General features: G+C 39.5%; 1 protein-coding gene across 2 annotated transcripts; it reads right to left on the bottom strand.

Moving 5' to 3' along the window:
• Positions 1-540: 540 nt before the first annotated feature.
• On the bottom strand, positions 541-20,642 carry LOC117816671 (high affinity choline transporter 1-like). 2 transcript variants are annotated; one of them, XM_034689042.1, is made up of 10 exons: positions 20,306-20,624; positions 14,936-14,986; positions 14,141-14,349; positions 13,825-13,938; positions 12,801-12,956; positions 8,225-8,373; positions 6,874-7,017; positions 6,449-6,602; positions 5,993-6,210; positions 541-4,120 (listed from the first exon to the last, which is right to left on the bottom strand). In XM_034689042.1, the coding sequence occupies exons 3-10, from the start codon at positions 14,322-14,324 to the stop codon at positions 3,578-3,580; spliced, it is 1,662 nt and encodes a 553-aa protein (XP_034544933.1). In that variant the 5' UTR covers positions 14,325-14,349; positions 14,936-14,986; positions 20,306-20,624; the 3' UTR covers positions 541-3,577. The 2 variants fall into 2 exon arrangements, with proteins under 2 accessions (XP_034544933.1, XP_034544932.1); XM_034689041.1 differs by lacking the exon at positions 14,936-14,986 and having other exon boundaries at positions 20,306-20,642.
• Between the last annotated feature and the right edge of the window lie 805 nt (positions 20,643-21,447).

The raw sequence follows: 21,447 nt of genomic DNA, 5'->3' as shown, positions 1-21,447 counted from the left end.
GCTGTGCTAGCAGCTGTGTGATTGTGTGTGTGTGTGTGTGTGCGTGTGTGTGGGTTTGTGTGAGTCTGTGTATGTGTATGTGTATGTGTGTGGGCATTTGACCAGCAGGTGATCACCCAATTTTAGGATATTCAAATATTTTAATTGTTGATTTTTTATTTTGAGTCTGATGTCTGATGTCTTTCTTTCCTTCTTAATTGTAGCATATTTTGTATTTAAGTGGTTATGTTTGCTTAAAGTCATCCATCTTTAATGCTGCTAATATTATTATATTGTTTTCAACTCTGTGAAGCATTTGAATAGCTCTCTGTATGGCTGTGCTTGTTAAATAAACTTGCCTTGACTGTATGGAGGAAGTGAAATGCCATCCATGGCAATTGATTCATCTTTCAAAGGCAACAGTGTCTTTCCACACAGTTTTTATAAACTACTTCTTATTTTCGATGTATTTATCACCTATTTTGCTATTCACTTAATTCAAAAAGCATCATATCCGTGAAGGCTTTGAGGCATGACTCAGTATGAATAAGACAGCAGAGAAACAGTCTTTGGTTTCAGCCTTTATTCTGACAGAACATCACCCCATTGGGATTTACATTAATCGATTACAAAGTAGGACCTTGCCAAGTGGCAAGAGAGAACAGCCTTCACAAAAGTTCAGTATACAAACAACACAGTTAATCAAAATCACCATGCATAATAGTATAAAACCAAATACATATTGGGGGAAAATTCAACAAAGAACTCATCACCTATTTATATTATAAAACTACCAACTTTCAGCACTTACAAAGAGAATGTCTCAATAACCCAACATGGAAAAAAAAATAACCCATCTCCTCAAAAAGTGATGAAAAAAACAGATGACATCTAAATGCTCCATTATTAAGGCGTCCCTTCCCATCCTTCATTGTATTGCTGATTTACTGACTGCTGTAAGTATTCTCACATTCAGTCGTGTCAGGCGGGTTGTTGTGCATGGCTACTTCTTTCACCATCTGCCTGCAAGATATTTTTCCTGTGACGTGTGGAACGCACACCTGCTCTGAATCACTGCCGACACTAATGAACAGTGATGTTAACGTGAAAGTGAAATATTTAATGTTCTGCATAATTAAAGGTGAACTCATTTGAATTTAACGTTGCTAACTTAAGATAAAATACACACTTGTGTTTCTCTTCTAAAACTCACAACGCATAGTGATTAACTTTGATAAAAAATACGAAGTGTAAATATACAAATCATGATTAGACTGTACAGTACAAGAGTATAATACAGGTAGAAACCAAAATCAGGCATATAAAAAGATGGAGGCATTGTGTCCTGCATGCGTCCTGTTTTCAGACACACTTTCTTCGGTGTCCAGTCTTTGGAAAACGACATTCACGCAGTATGCTTTGGATCGTTGTCAAAATAAAGATTAAAGTCTTGATACTTAAAGCAAACATTTCCAGCCCATGAGGTATTTGAACATGACTAGATTATACACCCATATTACGTTGACCAGCACAAAAGTGCTGGCAGCGGAGTGAAACCAGTTTCCAGTGATTTTAAAGGCAACAGTATGGCAGAGGAAGTTCTTCTGACTGTCAGACATTAGCAGGGATCTTTTTGTATGACAAACTATGTAGGCTCAGTATATTTACACATACACTAAAAACACAAAAAGTTCTGATAATATAATCATATTAGTAAAAAGGCATTATATTGTACTATTGTGAAGCCTTAAGGTTCATTCTTAATCTCAGTTGCAAACATTTTATCCAACTCAAAGGAAAAAAAAATGATCGGACTGTAAACTACGACCCTCCAGGAAGTAATGACAAAAACAAAAAACTTCAGTACAAAGTCAACAACAAACTGAAGGTATCATATGTAACACTGATGGACAGAGAAGAATATGAGTGATATGTTTGATGTTGTTTCTCTCTGTTTAGTTGTAAAGGACTGCTACATTCAGTTATTTAAAATATGAGTAAAACCCTGCTGAGAGGAATGGCCTTATCAAACCTGCAGGATGATGGGAGTTGAAGTTATGAAGTTCCCTCTCATTACTGCTCTTCTTGACCTTTGAACATTTGGAACAAAACTATTGAGTGTTAAATAGTCCTAAAATAGTGTTTGTGTTACCTCGGTCCAATTGTTCTGGTTAACGTTCATAAAGTCAGAATTGCTTACACACTAACCCCCCCAGCATTGCACTGCAACCTAAGTCTGATCAGTCAGGACTTAGGTCTAAAACATGTTCTTATGGACGTGACAGACCTCTCCACATATTCACAGATTCACACTAAGATTCATCTTTCCAGAAACAGATAAGCATTTTCCGGCTGTTGCAAAACAGAGACGCTTAAGCAAAGCAGTTTGGAAATCAGAAAACAGCACTGGCTGCCATTTAAGAATAAAATCACAATAGCTTTTAAACTATGATTGTATTTAAAAGTTATATTCATTAGGTTCAAAATGGATTGTCTAATACTAACTGACCAGCTACGAAAAATCACCATTGTATAGTAGCGCCTGAGGCAGCAGAAGTCCCATCACAAATCATCAGGTTAAATAACAAAATGTCTTAAAAAATAAAATGCGCCCAGGAGCATGGCAGGGCGTGTACGTGTTCTTTGGGTAGCATTCTTTGTTCTGGTGTGAAAGAGCCTAGTCATGCTGCACATAGCTGCAACCATTTACAGAGATAGAAGCTAGGTGCACTCAGAGTGCAGTACAGTGCCGTGAGTCACACCCTGGCCAAAGTGAAAAATGATTATTCAGTAAAGAATGTGGAAGATGGCTTGGTGCGTTCCTGCAGCTTTGTATAAGTCTCTCCTAACAAAGGTCATTTGTAATAATTAATTACAAACTTTTCAATGTGAGTTGTAAACTATTGTATCATCACACTGTTGGACTGACCGTTGCATTCCTTGTGCGTGTGTCTTTTTTTGCCATGATGTATTGCCACAGTGTGGTGGTCTTCAGGAACTGAATCAACATTGGTCAAAGAGGAATCTCAAGGTTGTATCTAATTTGATCAAAAGGTATGACAAATATGTTCTTTTCAATCTATATATGTTGACAAATCTGTTCATCCTATGGAGTTTCTAATGAATAAAGAGTATATGTTGTTTAATTGTGAACTGTTAACTAAAGTTGAATTAAACAACTTTAGTGTTTAAACTTATCTCCGGTTTTTGTGTGACCCGTTTCCACTTTGACATGAAAAAGGTTCACACAAACATCACAGATGTAAGTTCAGCTGATATTCTGTTCTGGGCCTAAATATTATATTACCATCTTAAACATAAAAATATTTGGGTTTTTGCTATTTATCCTATCCAAAGAGTCTAGTTTCATCTTACATTTTGAAAAAAAGATACAGAGGCAACTGATGAAGCAAGGTGCCAGAGAGCTCAGCTCAAACGCAATGTAAATATCATTGCCACAATTTCACTGTGATACTGCACAGATTCAGTATAGAATGTCCAGCCTTTCTGTTGTCCCCCCTCTGTGAACTCCTGCATAGCAGACAAACATGCCTGCTCCATCCAGTGCCCGTCCTCTCTCTCTCTCTTAGTTAGCTTTTCAGCAGCTGGTGGTGTCCAGTAGCTGCTTGGCCACGGATGGTTCTTCTTGTTCAGAGATGGTCCTCTTGTGGTCTGGGGCACTGGCTGTTGGTTTCTGCTTACGTTTGATCTTGAACACATCCAAACTCTCAGGCAGTAGACCCTTGTTGAAAATGATCGACGCCAGCCAGGAGACTATCAGGATGGATGCGAGTGAGATGACCATGATGGCAGTGCGGAAGGGGAAGTACTGGGTTAGCTTTCCCTCGTCGTCCATCCGGCAGCCTGGGAACTTGATGGCTGGTGGAAGGCCAATGAGGGGCTCGCCACTCAAGAGCCTCATAATGATTCCCATCAAGTAGCCCACGGTGGCTCCGTAGCCATTGGATACCTTGAAGAAGAGGACGCAGACCAACTGAGGGAACATGATGGTGTAGGACATATCCACGCCCACGAGCCAGAAGACCAGAACGCTGCTGTCCAGGAAAGTGAGGGCAGTGCCTGCCATACCAACCACCACCACTGAGATACGAATCACCCACTGCATCTCACGGTCTGAAGCCTGAAGGAGAGGAGAGAGACCATCAGACAGGCCGAGAGGGTTCAATTTCACTGGATACCATTAAGCCTAGTTTATATTTTTGCATTCAATCCACGCAGTACTGTCCTATGTCATCAGGAGAACTACATACTGTACTTGTGCACTGTAGTGTCTGCATCACTCTGTAATACTCCCTCCTAAACGCTAGTTGGGAGTACAATTTCTATGAAAGTCATCGCCATTTTCCGGCCCTGTTACACTCTCTGCTTCTGTGTTCACGGGAAAAAACATGACTGCAATCCAGCAGACCAATCACAGGGCTTGTAGCCTGCATTGTTTCAACACATGGCTATATTTGCTTAAGCCTGATTTATACTTCTGCAGAGCATCTTTGCCGCAGCATACACCGCAGGTTTGCGTGGCCTTGTACTTATTCAGAGCCCTCATACGTAGCCTGACGTGCACCACCGCCAGTGAAACACAGAGACAAAGGACGTAAAATTGCTAGTAAAGAAATTGCTAGTAAAGAAATTGCACGACCAACTAGTGTTTAGGCAGAGTATTGCAGGGTGATGCAGACACTCCAACGCACAAATATGTAGTGATCACAATTACACAGGGCATTACAAAGTGGTCAATGTAGAAGCATAAACCAGCTTTTACATAATGTATAAGGACCATCTTGAAGCCTTCTTGGCTCAGATATCTCCTTTCTATATCAGGACCCAGTTACAGCCCTCTACAGCTCTTTAAGAGCTCAGCAGTGAACTGGCTAATTATATGGAACATTCCTTGGGGGCGAAATAATGAAATAGATCATTGTTATATGAGCGCAAACATCATAAACATGGCTCAACAGTGGGCAAATGGTAAAGTATGTGCAGTATCCTAAAGTCAATGGCGACTTTGTTGCTGCCTCCAACTTTCGTTGTGAGAGTACAGTATAGTGATACAGTCTCTGAGCTGTAAATGTTCTGGGGCTACCCACGCAACACACAAGACTTACTTCCAACTGATTGTTACGCAAATGGAGACAGATTAAAGATCCCCAAAGAGAGATTGTAACATTGCATGCTTTTCATGAATAAGAAATGGTCAAATTTGAATGATATCATCAGGATGTTTTCAGGGCATCAGAAGATACAAAATCCCTATATTATGCAAGCTGTCTCAATATCTTATTTATTTCACATGAAAGCATATTTGCTGTATTTTTTTTTGCAACATAGCCGGTCGATATACTCAAATGTAAAGTCAACACAAAGCAAAGACTTACGGCAACAGTCAGTTTTTTTTTTAGGTCAGTTTAAGCAAAAAAACCTGCTCAGGTAGGCGGAAAAAAAGAGGTTAAAAACTAAACATCAGTGACTAAAGTTCAGAGCCAGCTGATAATAAAGCCTTGGATGAAGCTTATTCACCAGATATTTTAAACCTGTCACCTGTAGCCAAAATATACCCCAATTAAAAGTTAGCTAGCTCTGTTTTAAAGCAACTAGCATGGCTCAATACAGCAGAAGTATGAGCCTTATCTACAGCCTTGTACTTCATGTAATTCACGACTTGATGTGGAATCACAATTAAACTGTATTTATAAACTGTAAATTGTAAACTGATTTATCGCACTATCAACAGTAAGAAGGAACAAAAGAGAGCATTATCAAATGATGATGCAGTATATTTGTTTTAAATCTTTGTCTAAGATCTAAGCATTGGTTGTATTAGACTTGAATGCATAAAAAGGATGAATCAACAACACAGCTTGTCATAGAGCCAAGCCAATTAATCAAACCTTTGATCATCAGCTTTTCCGCTTCTTTATTTTCTTCTACCACTCAGTAGTTATAGTAGTGATAAAACAATGATTATGCACTGACATCTTCCTGAAATCCTCACCTGCTTTCTGATGATGTTCTTGTAGATATTTGATGAAAACAGAGAGGCAGAGGACAGAAGAGCTGAGTCCATTGAGGACATAACAGCAGCAGCCACAGCTCCAATACCAATGACAGAGATGTAGGCAGGTGTGAGGAACTGCAGGGCAATGGGGAGAATGGAACCAGCCTGGTCACGCTCATATGGGGTCGGCAATCCATAACTGGTTGAGTTCCAGTCTGGGAAGAAGGACAGATGAATATTTGGATGAAAACCAAAGGAATGTTTAACAAACCAAGGGGAGAAATAATTAAATCAAGCAAGAAACAAAATCTGATAAACAGAACTTAATTCTGTGAAACGATGAGGAAAAAAATGCATAAATTTCAACTGTTTCCCATGCAAACGCCTGAGGCATACACTGACTGAGTTAAGGTCGTTTAGAATCTTCAGGAGCTGTAAGTTAGGAGTATGTACCTGTTGACGCAGCCACAGCCCCAATCAGCACAGAGGGGATACCGAGCACCAGGCAGAAAGCCGATGAGGCAAAACAGGTCACTTGAGCCTGGGTGTAAGATGAGGCTGACAGGATTCTTTGGTAGAACGCCTGGTAGGCCAAACCGCCCAGAGCCTGGCACAAACACACAGTAGAGACATGATGACAGGGATCAGTTTGTACAGCCACACAGGGCTAGAGGAGGCAATCCTCTCATGACCCTGCTGTTGTTGTGCTTTGCTGTTTGCTCATCTAATGAAATCAGCCCATTTAATTGAACTGCTTGGTTCCATTTAATTTAATTGCTATAATGGCTGAAGTCATGTAAATACAAGATAAGCTGTGTATGAGACAACGTTTAGAGCCGTCTGTGTGTGTATATTAAGAACTCTCACACTCCACTCACCAGCAGCATGAAGTCGTCAAACCACTTGCCGGCCTCATCGAGCTCCACCGTACCGACCCAGGGAGCCTGGAAGGTCTGGTTGTAAGCTGTCACTGAGATGTCCACTGAGTGAGGGTTGGTCATCAGGAAAGGAACACACACCCACTGTATACACAAACACAAGAAAACAGCTAATCTGATCATGGGCCCAGCAGGGGAAGTTTTTAGTCTGTGACTGGAAATAAGGTATCTGAGGTTGAATTTCAAGTTTCTCAGGGGGTTTCCATACTTATTATTACAGTTTACTTTCGTATTTCTATATGGTTGAGAATAATAAGTATTTATTTGAAAAATATGACCTCACCATGAGGTTCATTAAGTAGCTTTCAGCTTTTAACCATATCACATGGTCTTTATCAGCTGATGTTGTTTAACAGAACTTTAACATCAGCATTAGTAAGAAGATAAAGCACTCACAATAATAATCTGCATTCTTTCATGCTCCTGATGAAGACCATGTGATATCACTGAAATTTCCAGAACAACTATTTGTAGGGTTAGGAATTTACTTTTCAGCTCAACTCATATTTCGGTGAAGTTCCCATGAATACACACGAGGGATTTTAGGATAGGCTTACATTCCAAGTCTTACCTTCAATGCAAACAGCATCTTTAGTACAAATTGTATTAATACATGTTCCTAGTGTAATACCTGGTTTCATGAATACAATATTAAATTACTTTTAGCAAGTAATTTGTCTTAACTGTCTCTGTCCAAGCATAAAGCACTCCACAAACAATGATTACAGTAGTAATGAGGTAAAAGCAAATTAAATACAGATCTTGACTATGATCTTTCTGTTCCATTATGTAACAAGAATGTTGGCTAACGACTCGGGGAGCTTTTTTCAATAAATCAAATCTGTGTGCAGTACTGACAACATAATGCTACAGGAAGCCAAAAGAATGTTAGCAGCTGTCATGAGAGATCATCATGCTAGCTCGCTCTAGTGTTAGCAGTTAGCTCACCTATTACAGTCGTTATACACTACTGTAGTTGGTTGGATCTTTAAATCTTTTTGCAGGCATTTATCAAGACACGGTAGACATGTCAACACTGAGCGATGGACAAGGTTAATTTCACTGTTTTAAAATAATGAGCCAATTAAACAAAACTTTAGGGATCAGTTAGCAAGGTAGTAAGCTAAAGTGTACCTCTGCTGAAACTCTTTAAGTTCTTAAAATGTAATTACTTGGCTGTCTTTTTTCACCTCTTTCTGCCAGATTCATTCAACACCTGAATACCCCAGTTCTGAATAGATACCTGTTTGTTCAGAATATGGGCTGCATTGTAAAGAGGGTACTCACTCACCAGACTGACAAAGATGAGGATGAGCTGGATGACATCTGTATATGCCACAGAGTAGAGGCCCCCAAGCAGTGTGTAGATGATGGCTACTACTGAGGAGATGATGATGGAGTAGACGTAGGACAGGTCCAGGATCACACTCATAGTACCACCTGGAACAACACAGCACAGTGATGAGCATCGCATGACAAGCACAGACAAATATTGTTTAAGCAAGTCATCTAATTTACAGCAGTTGTTTGCTAATGATACATGCAACTGCTTACTGTGATGGTTAAATTGTTTTATTAGTTTCTCAGTCTCTCTTTTTCCTTTAAATCCCTTCTCTCTCTCACACAGACACACACATATACATGCATCCACTCTTAAGTTGTAATACTAGATTTACTTAGAAGCTAGCCAATGACGTGTTTTCAAACAGTTCATATAACATACTGTAGTATTAGAAAAAACCCAAACACTTTAACTAAACTTGTAAAACCAAAATGCAGAACATAACATTTCTAGTCGTATTACTCAGTGAAAAAGTTCTACTTAAGAATGGGTTGCTTTGGTTTAAACCTTTACAAAACATCCAAGAGCTTTGAGAATGCAACAAGCCAACAAAAATTGGTAATCATAAAGTTATAACAAACAGAAGTAAAATGAAACACAGAAGAAGCAGCCTATTGATTGTGACTCCAAATAAAACTCTAACCCTCTAAGGAGAAAAATCACCCTTTTAATGCTAATAATTATTTAGAAGTTAATTTTAAATGTAGGAATAAAAAAAATAAAGAGAAGTGTCCTGAAGAAGTGAAATGGGTTTAAAAAATGGATTTGTTTTTATATGTAATTTAAACAAATGAATAAAAAAAGACATCTTGTTACTCAAACAAGGCAAGCAAAACGTCACTACCTTCACCGTCTCTTCTGCCACATTGCCAGGGTCCCCCCAGCCGCAGCCTGCAGCCACACCACAACAATGCCCTTAAACAGAGAAGTGTCAGATCGGCACCATCGATCGCCACTCACCCCCCAGCTGACCTTTCACCCATAACGACCCCCCTCCCCATGCCCACTCTATCCCATCTTAACTGTCTGTCTCCCAAACTAGCTTTGCATCATCTAGATGATGCATACTTGGCTGTAACAGTTAAAGCTTTCAACCCATGTGTTTCACAGTTTTTAAATCTGATCTGTTACCCTGTAAGCTTATTACTGGTGTATCTCTTCCAACTTCGTTATTGTGTAATCTTAAGTATTTTAACTTGATACTGAAGACAGGCAAACCCAACACTTAGGGTAACAAGATAGTAGATACTACAGTTATAAACCACCTGTTCACACTTGGCACAGCAATGCATCTTAGCTCAAAATGCAGATGGTGATACATTAGAGTTTTCATGTGATACAAACATGTTTTACCATTATGAATGGAAGTTTAATTTGCCTAACAAATTTCATGAAATCCAATATTTTATATTGTCACTCAATCTTTTCACTTTGTTGTCATGACAGGTCATATTTAACTATTTCATTTTGAAACTGTTATCATGTTTAGCTCTATGTTTATCTTTTCACTGTTTTCATAGTTGTATAATTGGTTTCTCAAGAGTTCCCACATAAACAAACTCAACCCTAAATGGTCAATGGAGATGCACTCTGGTGCCATGTGTGAACTGAAATCCATGTCAGTTCATATATCTGGAACAAGTCTCTGATCAAAACAGGGTTTTAGTTATTTTTCCTGTGACTTAGTTTATGTTAGGGACATTATGTAATCTCATCACTGTATATTAAATGATTCCTAGATGGGCTGTTTTTCAGATACAGAACTGGATCTTGTGTTTTTCCTATGCTGAGCTGTGCTGTTCCCCTCCAAGCTAAATTTAGGGAAGTGGAAGGTGGTATGAGATTTAGGGGCCTCTGGACTTAATGGGCAGCACCAGGGATGGACAGAAAGTAGGGGCTGCCCAAATACCCCATGTTGTTTTTAGATCCATGGCCCACTTTCAAAACTCGTGCATATGCGTGCATGCACACACAGACACACACATAACCTTTCTGTCCCGTCCCCCATTTTTTCCCGGAAGAAACTTGACGATGACTGTGTGCTTTTGATATGTCACAGATAACTGGCAGCACATGGGAAGTGTGTTTAAATAAGTTAAATAACTTCTGGCACCGAACCACCACATACCCCCACCCGATCAGGCTGACCATGGAGCTCAGTTTATACTCCACACACACAGATAAACAGTCTCCCAGCAACAACGCCCCTGTGGTGGGTCAAATGCTCAGCACTTTCTGGAGTGTTAAGTGTGTGTGTGTGTGTGTGTGTGTGTGTGTGTGTGTGTGTGTGTGTGTGTGTGTGTGTGTGTATCCGTGTGTGTAGGTGTGTGTGCGAGTGTGTGTGATGCCAAGCGCACATCATGGATGTATTCATAGCTGTCCCAGAAACAACGACAGGAGGTTTTCTGAGGAGTGAGGGGTCTCCTGATTCTAAATTGGTTTTATGGTTTTGGACAGAAAGGTCCCAGGAACATTCATGCCTCCCTACCAGTCCTTTTGTGGAGCATCAGCACAGCATGTGATGCCACCATGATGTTTCAAATAGTGGATTCAATGGATTTCATTGGTTTGCTTAACTTTTCTAAGCACAATCTTACACATAGTAAAACATGATGTGTAAACATGTAACAATAACTCTGCCGGAGATTCGGTGCCTTGGCACAGAAACTTGAAAAAGCCTCTCATGACACAATAATCTGATCTTGTTCAAATAATTGATCACCTTTCACAATCAACAGGCTGCTCGATGTTTAACCCCCTTTTTCAAATAACACTGGAAAAGAAAACAGCATTAAAACACACACATGTAAACAATATTTACACACCCAGCCACCGAACACACTTGTTCTCTTACAGTCAATTACACTGCAGAGCATTATACTCACTTTGATCTTAGTTTTTAAGCACACAAATACACACACACACACACACACACACACACACACACACACACACACACACACACACACACACACACACACACACACACACACACACAAACAGACACATTTAAATGATCACTTGCAGTTCAAAGAAGCAACAGTAAAAGAACAGGACCTCAAGGTAGTAGCTTTAATATGAGTGTTGTATAACAATGCTATTCATATCACAAAAGCTCACTTTATCATATCTACAGAGCCACCTTGTCAACTGAATAATGCTATATAAACCTGCATAACTAATGGAGCAGTTTTTTTTATCAGTGACTGACCCTCATTGTGCTTAAAATGTGAAGGGTCAAATACTGTACTTCAGTATTTTATTCCGAAGCAACACCAAAGATGAGCAGTTCTTTATATCTGCTTGTTTTATGTTTGCGTGGAAAAACTCAATATGCCTCTATGCTAATATTGTAAAAAAAGGTTCATATCCTCCGTTAATTGACCATTGGCTAAGCCGGTCTACTTTCCCGACTGTTTGTACATCTATTTTAAGTTCTCCTCAACCTTTACAACATTAACTTTGACAGGTTTAAGACTTGTTGTTTGATGTTCAGACAGAGGTCAACCTCTGTTAGCTGACTAACACTGAAAGTTTCTTAAGTCGCTTGAAAATTCAGCTTCAAGACTGACTTCTCCTGACTTGTATAAAAATGCCCTGAACAAAAGGTAAGTGTCCCCCTTTTCCTGAAGAGATTTGTAGCCCTATAATGTAATGTAGTTAAAGATGCGCTCCTTGGTTAATGTAGAAGTCCGTTCCAATTGTATATTATACTAGTTAGCTGGGCATACTAACTTTTGCGGCTTTCATTCGTGAACAAGCTTAAAACAGTTTAATCTATTTTATCTTATCACTATTTATTTCTTCTGAAAAGCAAAAAAGAGGAATTTAGGGAATATATCTAACTCTGCAGCCAATGGGTATGTCCAGAGGAGTGACCAAAAGTGGCATGCCTCCAGCCATGAATTCTGATTGTACATTCAAGATGCAACCGACACCATAGATCCTTAACCATGATTGGCTATTTGCTTGTCAGAGGAAGTCTTCTGTTACATCAACTTTTTGGTCTGTAGTCATTATTTTTCCTTGCATTTCCATTTCTAGGTACTTTAAACTAAAGTAGGAGAATTAGTGAGTGGATGTATCATGAGTTACCTTTAACAGCTGTTAACACTGACCAGTGTTTGCTTAGCAGTGATTAGACAGACATTTTTTGAAAAAGGGATTAGCAAGCGGCCAATTAACTTTTTCTTGAACCATTTTCATAAATATTTTGTCAATGTTTATAGTTTTCTTGTCTCCTATATACGTTTACCATTGTAATGCATGTGTACCAAGCAGTTGAATATAAGGAGTGGTATTAAACAGAACACTTTATGACAACATGTAATCAAGTTTAATGGATATGTAATTAAAATGATGTTGCCATACAAACAACGCTGATGTAGCCAAAAAGTACACTCCATCAACACCTTGCTTTTTTTTCATTGTGTCTATGCCATTTTGAAATCACATCTGTGGATGCCGGCGTGATTGTGTGCTTACAGTTAAGTGCCAGACAGTTTTATAGTGTTAAGTAACTTACCCAGGCTGACGAGTGTACGTGCCACCCACAGGACATCGGCAACCAGTGCGGGAAAGATCAGCGCACTGCTCAGAACGTTCCCGTACTTCTGTTGGAAGGGATCCATCATTGTCAAATACTTGTTCTCTCTCATAGGCTTGGCAAAGAAAAAGCCACCTGGAGCAGAGGGGAAGAGATTGCTGTAAAATCACAGTCTTTGTCTTGAAATGATCAAACCATCAGTTTTGAAATGTGGCAAAAACCCAAAGGACAGTAGGACAAAATTGAAGAGGGTGAGGAAACAAGTGTGTGCGAACAACAAGGAAAATAAGTGTTCAATTCAGATAACACAATAAACACCTTCTGTTGAACTCTTGGGTCCACTCGGCCAACAATGGACCCAGACAGAGTGGGGAAGTTGTATTTCCTGATCAGGGACTTTGGTGTTTCGAGTTCCCATTACTCACACTATAAAAGCCATTGTGACTTTGGGAACTAAACATTGAATATTTCACCTGTTACGAATGCTTACAGAGCAACTACTTTGTTTGCCATTCTCATGAGTTGAGGAGTGGATTACATCTCTGGGATAACTCATCCTTTTGCACCTGTTGCTTCAAGTTACATTCCTCAACTGATTTCTCATGGACCTATTTTTAACATGAGCGGCACTTTTATTAGTGCTAGGAGTCAGATGAGTGTTGAGGCTCAGGGAGCTAGTTGACTGGTCAACAACAGTTCATTTTAATATTATATCAAAGAACTTTGTGATATATAGTTTTAAACTGCACACAAAATCATCTTGCCTTGTATATAAGACCATTTCTGTTATATACGCTGCATGAAGTCAATGTCTATTTCCTTGTTGTTGCACAAACAACAAAAAAAGATAACATGAGCCATTAAGTCATTTTATGAACACAGTTGTATCCCATTGTGTACTTTGGCCCAGACTACAATCAGCTTTCATCATTTCTCAAAAAAGGCTAGACGGGGGTTGTTTAGGGTTCAGGTTTGAAGCTTAGGGATAAGTGGAACTGCTCACCTAAGAAAAAGGTCAGGACATACGGTACAGGCATGAGAGCCCAGACTGCACCAAGTGTTGGATTGTATGTAGCCTCAGCTATTCCAAGGATGAATCCTCCGCCCACCCATGTAGCTGCAGGGAGACAGATACATAATTATTAAAATGAGCAACATGACCCATGAACCTGTACTAGTGTATTCCACCAACTACTTTAAATATGCCAAATAAAATCTCAAAGAAACATCACAGTCTATCACAGACAAAAAGAAAGACATGCTAACATAATTATATTAAAGACTATGAGCAAAGTAACCCCCAACCCCCATTGCCTTACCAGTAAGAGTGAAGATGCCAACTAGCAAGTTAATGTTGCGTCCAGCCAAGAGTGTTATCTCCATGCCATCTCCTGAGCACTTCTTCTCCTCTTTCTTGGAGCGCATGGACGCCCAGATTCCTGTACCCAAGATGAGCAGGTAGAACGCCGCCATCACCACAAGACCAGGAACATTGAGAGCCATCCTGAATTACTTCTGTGAGCACTCCCTGTTGAGAGACAGAGTAGAGAAGCATGAACATTTGTGTTGCCTACAACTGGATGTAGAAATTTGCAAATGCAAATGAAATCAGTGACACAGTTCAAAGTGTATGAACAGCCACATAACACATTTTTTCATTTTACTGTTTCTGTAAAGAAATATCTGAAGAACTGCTGGACAGTAGGGGAGCAGGGTAGGAATGTTTGCTCACATTCAGGTGTCATGTAAGATGATCCTTACAAACAAAAAAGTACATCCATCATAAGCATGAAGCTATGAAGTGCAAATGATAAATAAGACTATTTACCAATGACGAACTAAAAAACGTAATATGCCAAATAAATGCTCAGGGTAGAGTGAGGGAGGTGAAAAGGGAATTCTATGACTCCTTATAGAAAGAAAGTGATAAAGAAAAGGCTGCAGTGAAAAAAAGAAAGGAGCAGCAGTGTTTTGGATGACCTGGCTCTGCTTGCTTGGTCGAGAAGAGAAGGATGGGGTGCAAAGAACAGCTGGAGCGGAGGAAGATCAAAACAAGAAGGCAAATGTGTAAGGCATGGGAGGATGAGGAGTTGAAGAGGCAAAAGGGGTCTCACCATAGTACTTTGCAGCACTGACAAAGATGGCGGACAGATGTTGTCCCCCGTCTTCAGTGGTTGGGCGGCCCGAGGTTCGACCCCAAACATCGGGAAGTGAACACAACTCAGAGCCAAGTTAGTGCGTACAAATGTGCCTCTCTATATGTGGGGCTACTGTAATAGTACATTGGACAGATAGTTTTCTAAGAAAAGGTTTCAAAGATAGGATGAGTGTGAATCTTTGACTGCTGGTTTGCACCTACTTGCAACCTCTTTGCACATTAACATGGCTTATGTAGAGTACACGGTATCAGTGTTGATGCAGTACAGAAAGAGTGAGGGACTCAAGACAAGACTTCTATCTAAAATATCACAGTAAGGCAGTTTCTTAGAAAATAAGTTGACTTTATTTTATACAGAAACTCATAAGTTGTAAACAAAGCCATCATTGTCAGAGTGGAAAATAAGACATGGCCCTTGCCTGATGTAGTAAAAAACACATTACAAAAGCTTTCAAAAAATGGCTTAGATAGTAAAACTCGAGGAACAAAGAATGTGTGTAAACCCACTTGGGAGACTTGGGAGAAGAAAAAAAGGAAGTGTTTGTAAAAGGAATGGTCTGAAAAATATGGGTAGGAGGCAACTGTGTGTGTGTGTGTGTGTGTGTGTGTGTGTGTGTGTGTGTGTGTGTGTGTGTGTGTGTGTGTGCTTATGCAAGGGCATGGAAGGAATGAGCGAGGGGCTGAGAGGGGCGGCTCTGCGCCAAAGTCAACAAAAGCCTGAAAAGCTTACTCACGTGGCTCATGTGTTGTTCTGTGTTCTGTATGTTTGTGCAATCTGTTTCAGGCTATACATACCAGACATTACAGAATTCAAACAGCATCAAGAGAAATTATAGCACTTATTTTTCCCAGTGCTAGACATAGAGGTTCAAACAGAATGAAGAAGTGCAATCTATAAGACATCACAGCTACTAGGCACTGGGGGAAAACATAGTGGCAGAGTCACAGTCTTCTTTTTGAGAAAGTATACATTTCTCAACATTTAATTACTTCTTTATGTCGACTACACCGAATCCTCGACTGAATATGGAAGCTACTTTGCAACCCATTGAAAGAGCTCTAGAGATCATATGACCGATGTAAATGTTTTCACAAGATTACTGATTTTTAAATTCTTTTAGTTCTAAAACTTTGTAGATTTGATTCTTATTCTGACCAAGTGAACAAGCAACTTAACAATGAGGAGTCTCGTAATCCATCAATGCAAGTAACTGGATTAAAATCTTTATCTAGCAAACAACTCTAACAGAAAAAAACCTACTTTACACTACGTGATAAACAACTGGCAGTACCTTTCTGTGTTTTTTGGAAACATGCCAAACTGAAATCACCAGTACATACCACCGTCAGAACAATTCCAGGGTCTAGTAAAAAGTTTATGAGGTTTCATGCAACTGCAGGAATTGAGAAATTCACTATGGGCTGTCTTTTGTCCTTGAGTAAACTAAGGGAACATTTAGAATGCTAGTGGTAGAGGACACGTGTCCCAGTCCCCTGAATTTCAAAGAATTTGCTCCTGAGATTTTTGCTCTCAAGATTCAATATTTATCGACATTTTCTAAATTCCTACAATTTTGGGCCATTCGATGCCAAATAGGATTGAATGGTAACAAAAACTAAGACCTTGCATGGTGAATGACAATTTAAAAAAAAAAAAGGTACAAGTGTGTAGACATTGGAATATTTAGAAACACCTGGAGGTGAGATTCTAGATTGAACCCCTCCTTGCTCACCCCTCTTGCCAGTGATTTGACGGTGGCCTTTGAGGACAAGAATCTGCTGTGCAACTACGCTCTTTTTCATTTTCTTCCAACCAGTGTATTTCGCATTGCCACTCATTAAATACCAAAATGCATATGTTAGTAGTTTGTCTGTTCTGTGCCACTGTAGAAACATGACAGTGCAATATGGTGGCCTCTGTGGAGAGGGACCTGCTTTTTATGTTGATATTTAAGGCTCATATCTCTGAAAAAAATACTTAAGGCTGCAGCCTGCTAGTGTATTAGCGTAATTGCACTTTAGCAAACAAAATTTTGCATATCTTAACTGTTTCTCTAAAAAACGGTCCTGTTATCTTTAGAAAGTGGGGACCAAACCTTCCAGTTATGTGTTATGATTTTGCAACTGGTTGAAAAGGTTAGAAGTTAATATATGAATCCCTGTTAATCTTCCTAATACATATGACTGTTTGCTAAGTTCTTTAGAGATCAGTAGGATTTTCACAGCCCACACTGTTTAAGTGAGCCCTTACTTTTGTAGCACTATGCAAGTTTTTTCAGAGTGGAGAGAGGCCCTTAAGTCTCGAGGGATATCCATGCCGATTGACCTATTTTAGAGTTGAAAAAAACTCCATTATATAACTCCCCCTAGCTACACACTCACATAAACACACACCTTGTATTCACTTCTTCTATTAATGTAGTTAATGTGATGTGATAATGGGACTGGCCAGGCATTATGGATCATCTGTCTTCACTCAGTGAGACTATGTACTCATATTACCATGCCCTTGTCCAAAGTCCACATAGGGAAAATGCTATAGTACAAATACCAAATATTGAAACTGATTCAGTCACACTTTAATTACCTTACCTAATAACCTTAGTTCTTTTGGGGTTTCTTATTGCAGTTATTTGAGGTCTGGTTTCAACACATGCCAAGGTTTGATCCAAGAAATTATTTGAAAGTTAACATTAGGCCCATGTGTGCTCAAGGCTCCAAAATGTTAACTGCGGCAGTTAATGGAAGAGTTAATACAATACGAGTTTCTGTAAAGGAACTAAGAATTAAAATACAAATTCATATTTGTAAAAATTGAACAGGATTTAATTGCTCACACCACGCTTCCAAATATAACAATGCAAAGTTTGACTAGACAGACTACTAAGCTGCTAGACTGGGTTTAAAAATCGTTTGAAAAGCCAAGGTCATATTTACATTCATTCAAAAATTGTATTGCCACAGGTAACATTAAAAAAGAAATTGGTGTGCAACATATTTATCTAGAAGCATAAAAACAGGCACAGCACCAACAAGGTCAGAAATATGAATAAACATAATTTTCTTTGTTTAAGATCTTGGGGAGCATGTGATTTGAATACTTCTGTCACACGCTGCCAGTTGTATCACTTCATTAAGCCTGTTAAACCTATCATTTACCTGCCATATAAAGCCCGTCACAGAAAACAACTTCAATAACCCTTTCTAGGAATCAGCCATATGCAACATTGTTCTGTAAATGTCACCTCTCAATTCAGCCTACCCAGCACCTAGTAACTTTCCATTACAGATCACGTGTGGATACAGGTCTAACATGTCAGCAGTTACTATGTACACACGCCTACATGAATGTTTCTGCACATATGAAGGACAACTGTTCATTAATTTCAGGATGACTTAAAACTTCTTGAGGAAACAAAGTCTGTATAGGCTCCTGCAGGATTAATTGCCTCTTTGATCAGACTATCTTTGACATGAGCGCTTTTTTCACTTTCAATATTCATTTAGTATTCTCTTTCCTACAGGTGCACAAGCGTGTCTTGACTCAACTACAACACTCTCCACGAATACAACAATACACCCCCCTCACACACACACACACACACACACACAGACACAGACACACACACCTACACACACACACAAACACACACACACACACACACACACACACACACACACACACACACACACACACACACACACACACACACACACACACACACACACACACACACACACACACACTTGTCTCCTCATCTCTGCCTCTCAGTACTTTTCCATTAACCATCTTCACACCCTGCATTTTGGCAATGTGTCATTGCGTGTTATCTGCTATTAGCAAGTAGCCCTGAATTTCAACTTTAACAGAATTCAAGGCTTTGGTATTTCAGGTTGATGAAGCGCTGCAATTTAATGGGAGTTCTCTTTGCACAAGATAGGCATATTGTCTTTCACAGAGATTAGAAAGTGAAAGAACCGCTCAGGGCTCATGAATGAATAAACAGTGCTTTTTTTTTTTTTTTTTACCTCTTTAACATCTTGAGTTAATTTCACTTTTACACCTCACAACACTACAGAGATTAGTTCCTTGAAGCTAATCCAGCTGATCTGGAGCGTTTCTGAGAGATTAATCCCCAGATGCTTACAAGCAGAATAAGAAGCTCAATTAATGTGAGGAGATTGATGTAAGCGACAGAGTTATTGACTGCTCTGTTAGTTTGGAAGTCACCTAGAAAGAATTTACAGTTTTTTTCTCTAAAAAGTCTTGAGACGTTGCCCCCCGGATTTTAATCTCTCTTGCGTGTCTCAACCTAAAGTATCTGTTTACTTCATACTATGCCAAACATTTAATGTTGTTTGACACGTTCAGCAGACACTATCATATCTTCTACTCTGCTTTAGAGGACACTGATGGGGAATTAGAGACAGAGATGAACCTTGAAACAAAGATTAGCTGGCAGCGGCTCAAGAGATAGGATGGGCTATGAAAGGATTTGTCAAAAGATCTTGTTCAAGACCTTTAAGGTGAATCACTTTGAGGGCAAATTAAAGTTAACTGTGCTCACTTAGTCATTTCACTCTAGGAGCTGTGAGGAGTGGGTGGGTCAGCCCACACGGCTGATGACTTTGAGAGACTGGCAGAATTAATTTGCACGATGAAGGCAAAGAGAAGGAAACAGAGTGAAAACAACAAAGATGGGATTTATACCATGAAGTGAATAAACTTAGAATACATACTGGAGAAAGACAAATAAAATATATACCCTTGAATCGTAGAGGTAAAGAAAAAAGTCTTACTTTAACTTCTTCTAAGTAGAAGAAAACAAAAGCTCACTGCATCCTGCCCCATCACTCTGATAAAACTTTTAGGTGTGATTCTTCAAGTCTCAATAAAAAATAGTCTTCATTACAGTTTTTTAACAGTGTTTCTTTGAGGAAAGATATTTTCAATACAATTTTATAAAAAACATTTTTATTTGCCTTGCTCAGAATGAATGTGATACTTTGAGTGATATTTACTTTGCAGTCTGTGACTTCTCTTTTCTCAGATCATGTGCAGTGGAAAATTACAGCTTGTCAAAACCATTAGAGAATATAGAAAACAAAGGTGGACAGCTAAAGTCATTGAAGACAAATCAGTAGTCCAATCTGACCCCACAACAGTGCCTCTTAGGGCTATTTCTAGAGTAGGCATGCACTGTCACTTAGCATATCCAAGCCTGTCCGGGTTTGAATCACACACACATATTGCAAAAACACAATCTAAGGCATATTATGAAGAAAATATGTCTCAAGAGAGAAAACCCAATGAATGAATACATACCTAGGTTTAACAGTACGAGTCAGTTCTTTGTGATGATTGGAAGAGAGAACAGGGGCTATTCTCACGGGACAGAGAACGGCCAGATGGTAAAATCAGTCCAGGAGGAGAAAAGTTTGTGTGGCACTCATCCACAGTGTTAAGTGACTGCCAGGAGATGGAGGGCAATTCAAAAGGAAAAACACACACAAATAAACAGGTGATCTTCAGTCTCTTTCACTTTAGAGGATTGAAGAAAAAAAAAGTTTTTCAACAAAGTGCTCCAGGGAGGAGAAGTTGAGGATTAAGAGTTGATCCAATGCTCGTCTCGCAGGTTCATAAAGGAAGGATGGAACTCTCTAGAATCTGCACACAGCTTTCTCTTGCTTTTAAACCTCACAAAATGGGAGGGGTCAGTCACGATGAAAAGTAGAGGGAAGCTGCCACAACTGCCACCTGATTGGTGACTGCAAGGGTGCTTCTGTCTGCAGCCTATTAGCTGTGTTCAGAATGTGGGGCAGATGCAGTCCCTGTTTAGTTTTGGTCCACATGAGGATAACTGTGGCTATAGGGTGGCTCAGGCACCTTGAGCAGCTCATGATCAGCTCATTAAAAAACTATCCCCTCTAACTCTGCCTGCCTTTCATTACACCATCCTTCATTCTTTGCATAGTTTAGCTTTTCAACTCACTTGTGACAAATTGTGAACATTTTCATAACCACTTTCACGAACGTTCTTTTACCACATTGAAAAACCTTCAGAAATGAATCACTACTCTTTTCTATCTCTCACCTAGCTGCCGTGTTTCACAGTGACTGAACAGCCAGCATCACAGACGCCTCACTTGCCCACATACACACAGAGAAAAACATCTCCCTCCTTAAAGTGCCCCTGTTTTTTTTCTCTCATTTTATTACTGTGCTGGTGTGTGAGTGTGGACGCACACAACTGCCTCCTTGCCCAGGACTTCCACAAAGCTTTCCTTGTTCTGTCCTTATGGTTTAGTGTGTCAAGCATTTTGTAAATAACATGGGAAAAGCCAGAGAGAAATAATTGAGCCACAGAAGTTGTGGTGAAGGAAGAGGCATGACATTAGGGGGAATAAAAGAGTGGTGGTGATGTTTGCAGTATTTTATAAGATTTATTTCTGAAAATTACTTCAAGT

The sequence above is a fragment of the Notolabrus celidotus genome, chromosome 7 (assembly GCF_009762535.1).
Source record: "Notolabrus celidotus isolate fNotCel1 chromosome 7, fNotCel1.pri, whole genome shotgun sequence".
NCBI lineage: Eukaryota > Metazoa > Chordata > Actinopteri > Labriformes > Labridae > Notolabrus > Notolabrus celidotus.
Note: the sequence above shows the minus strand (reverse complement) of the source record. Positions and strands in the feature narration are given on the sequence as shown.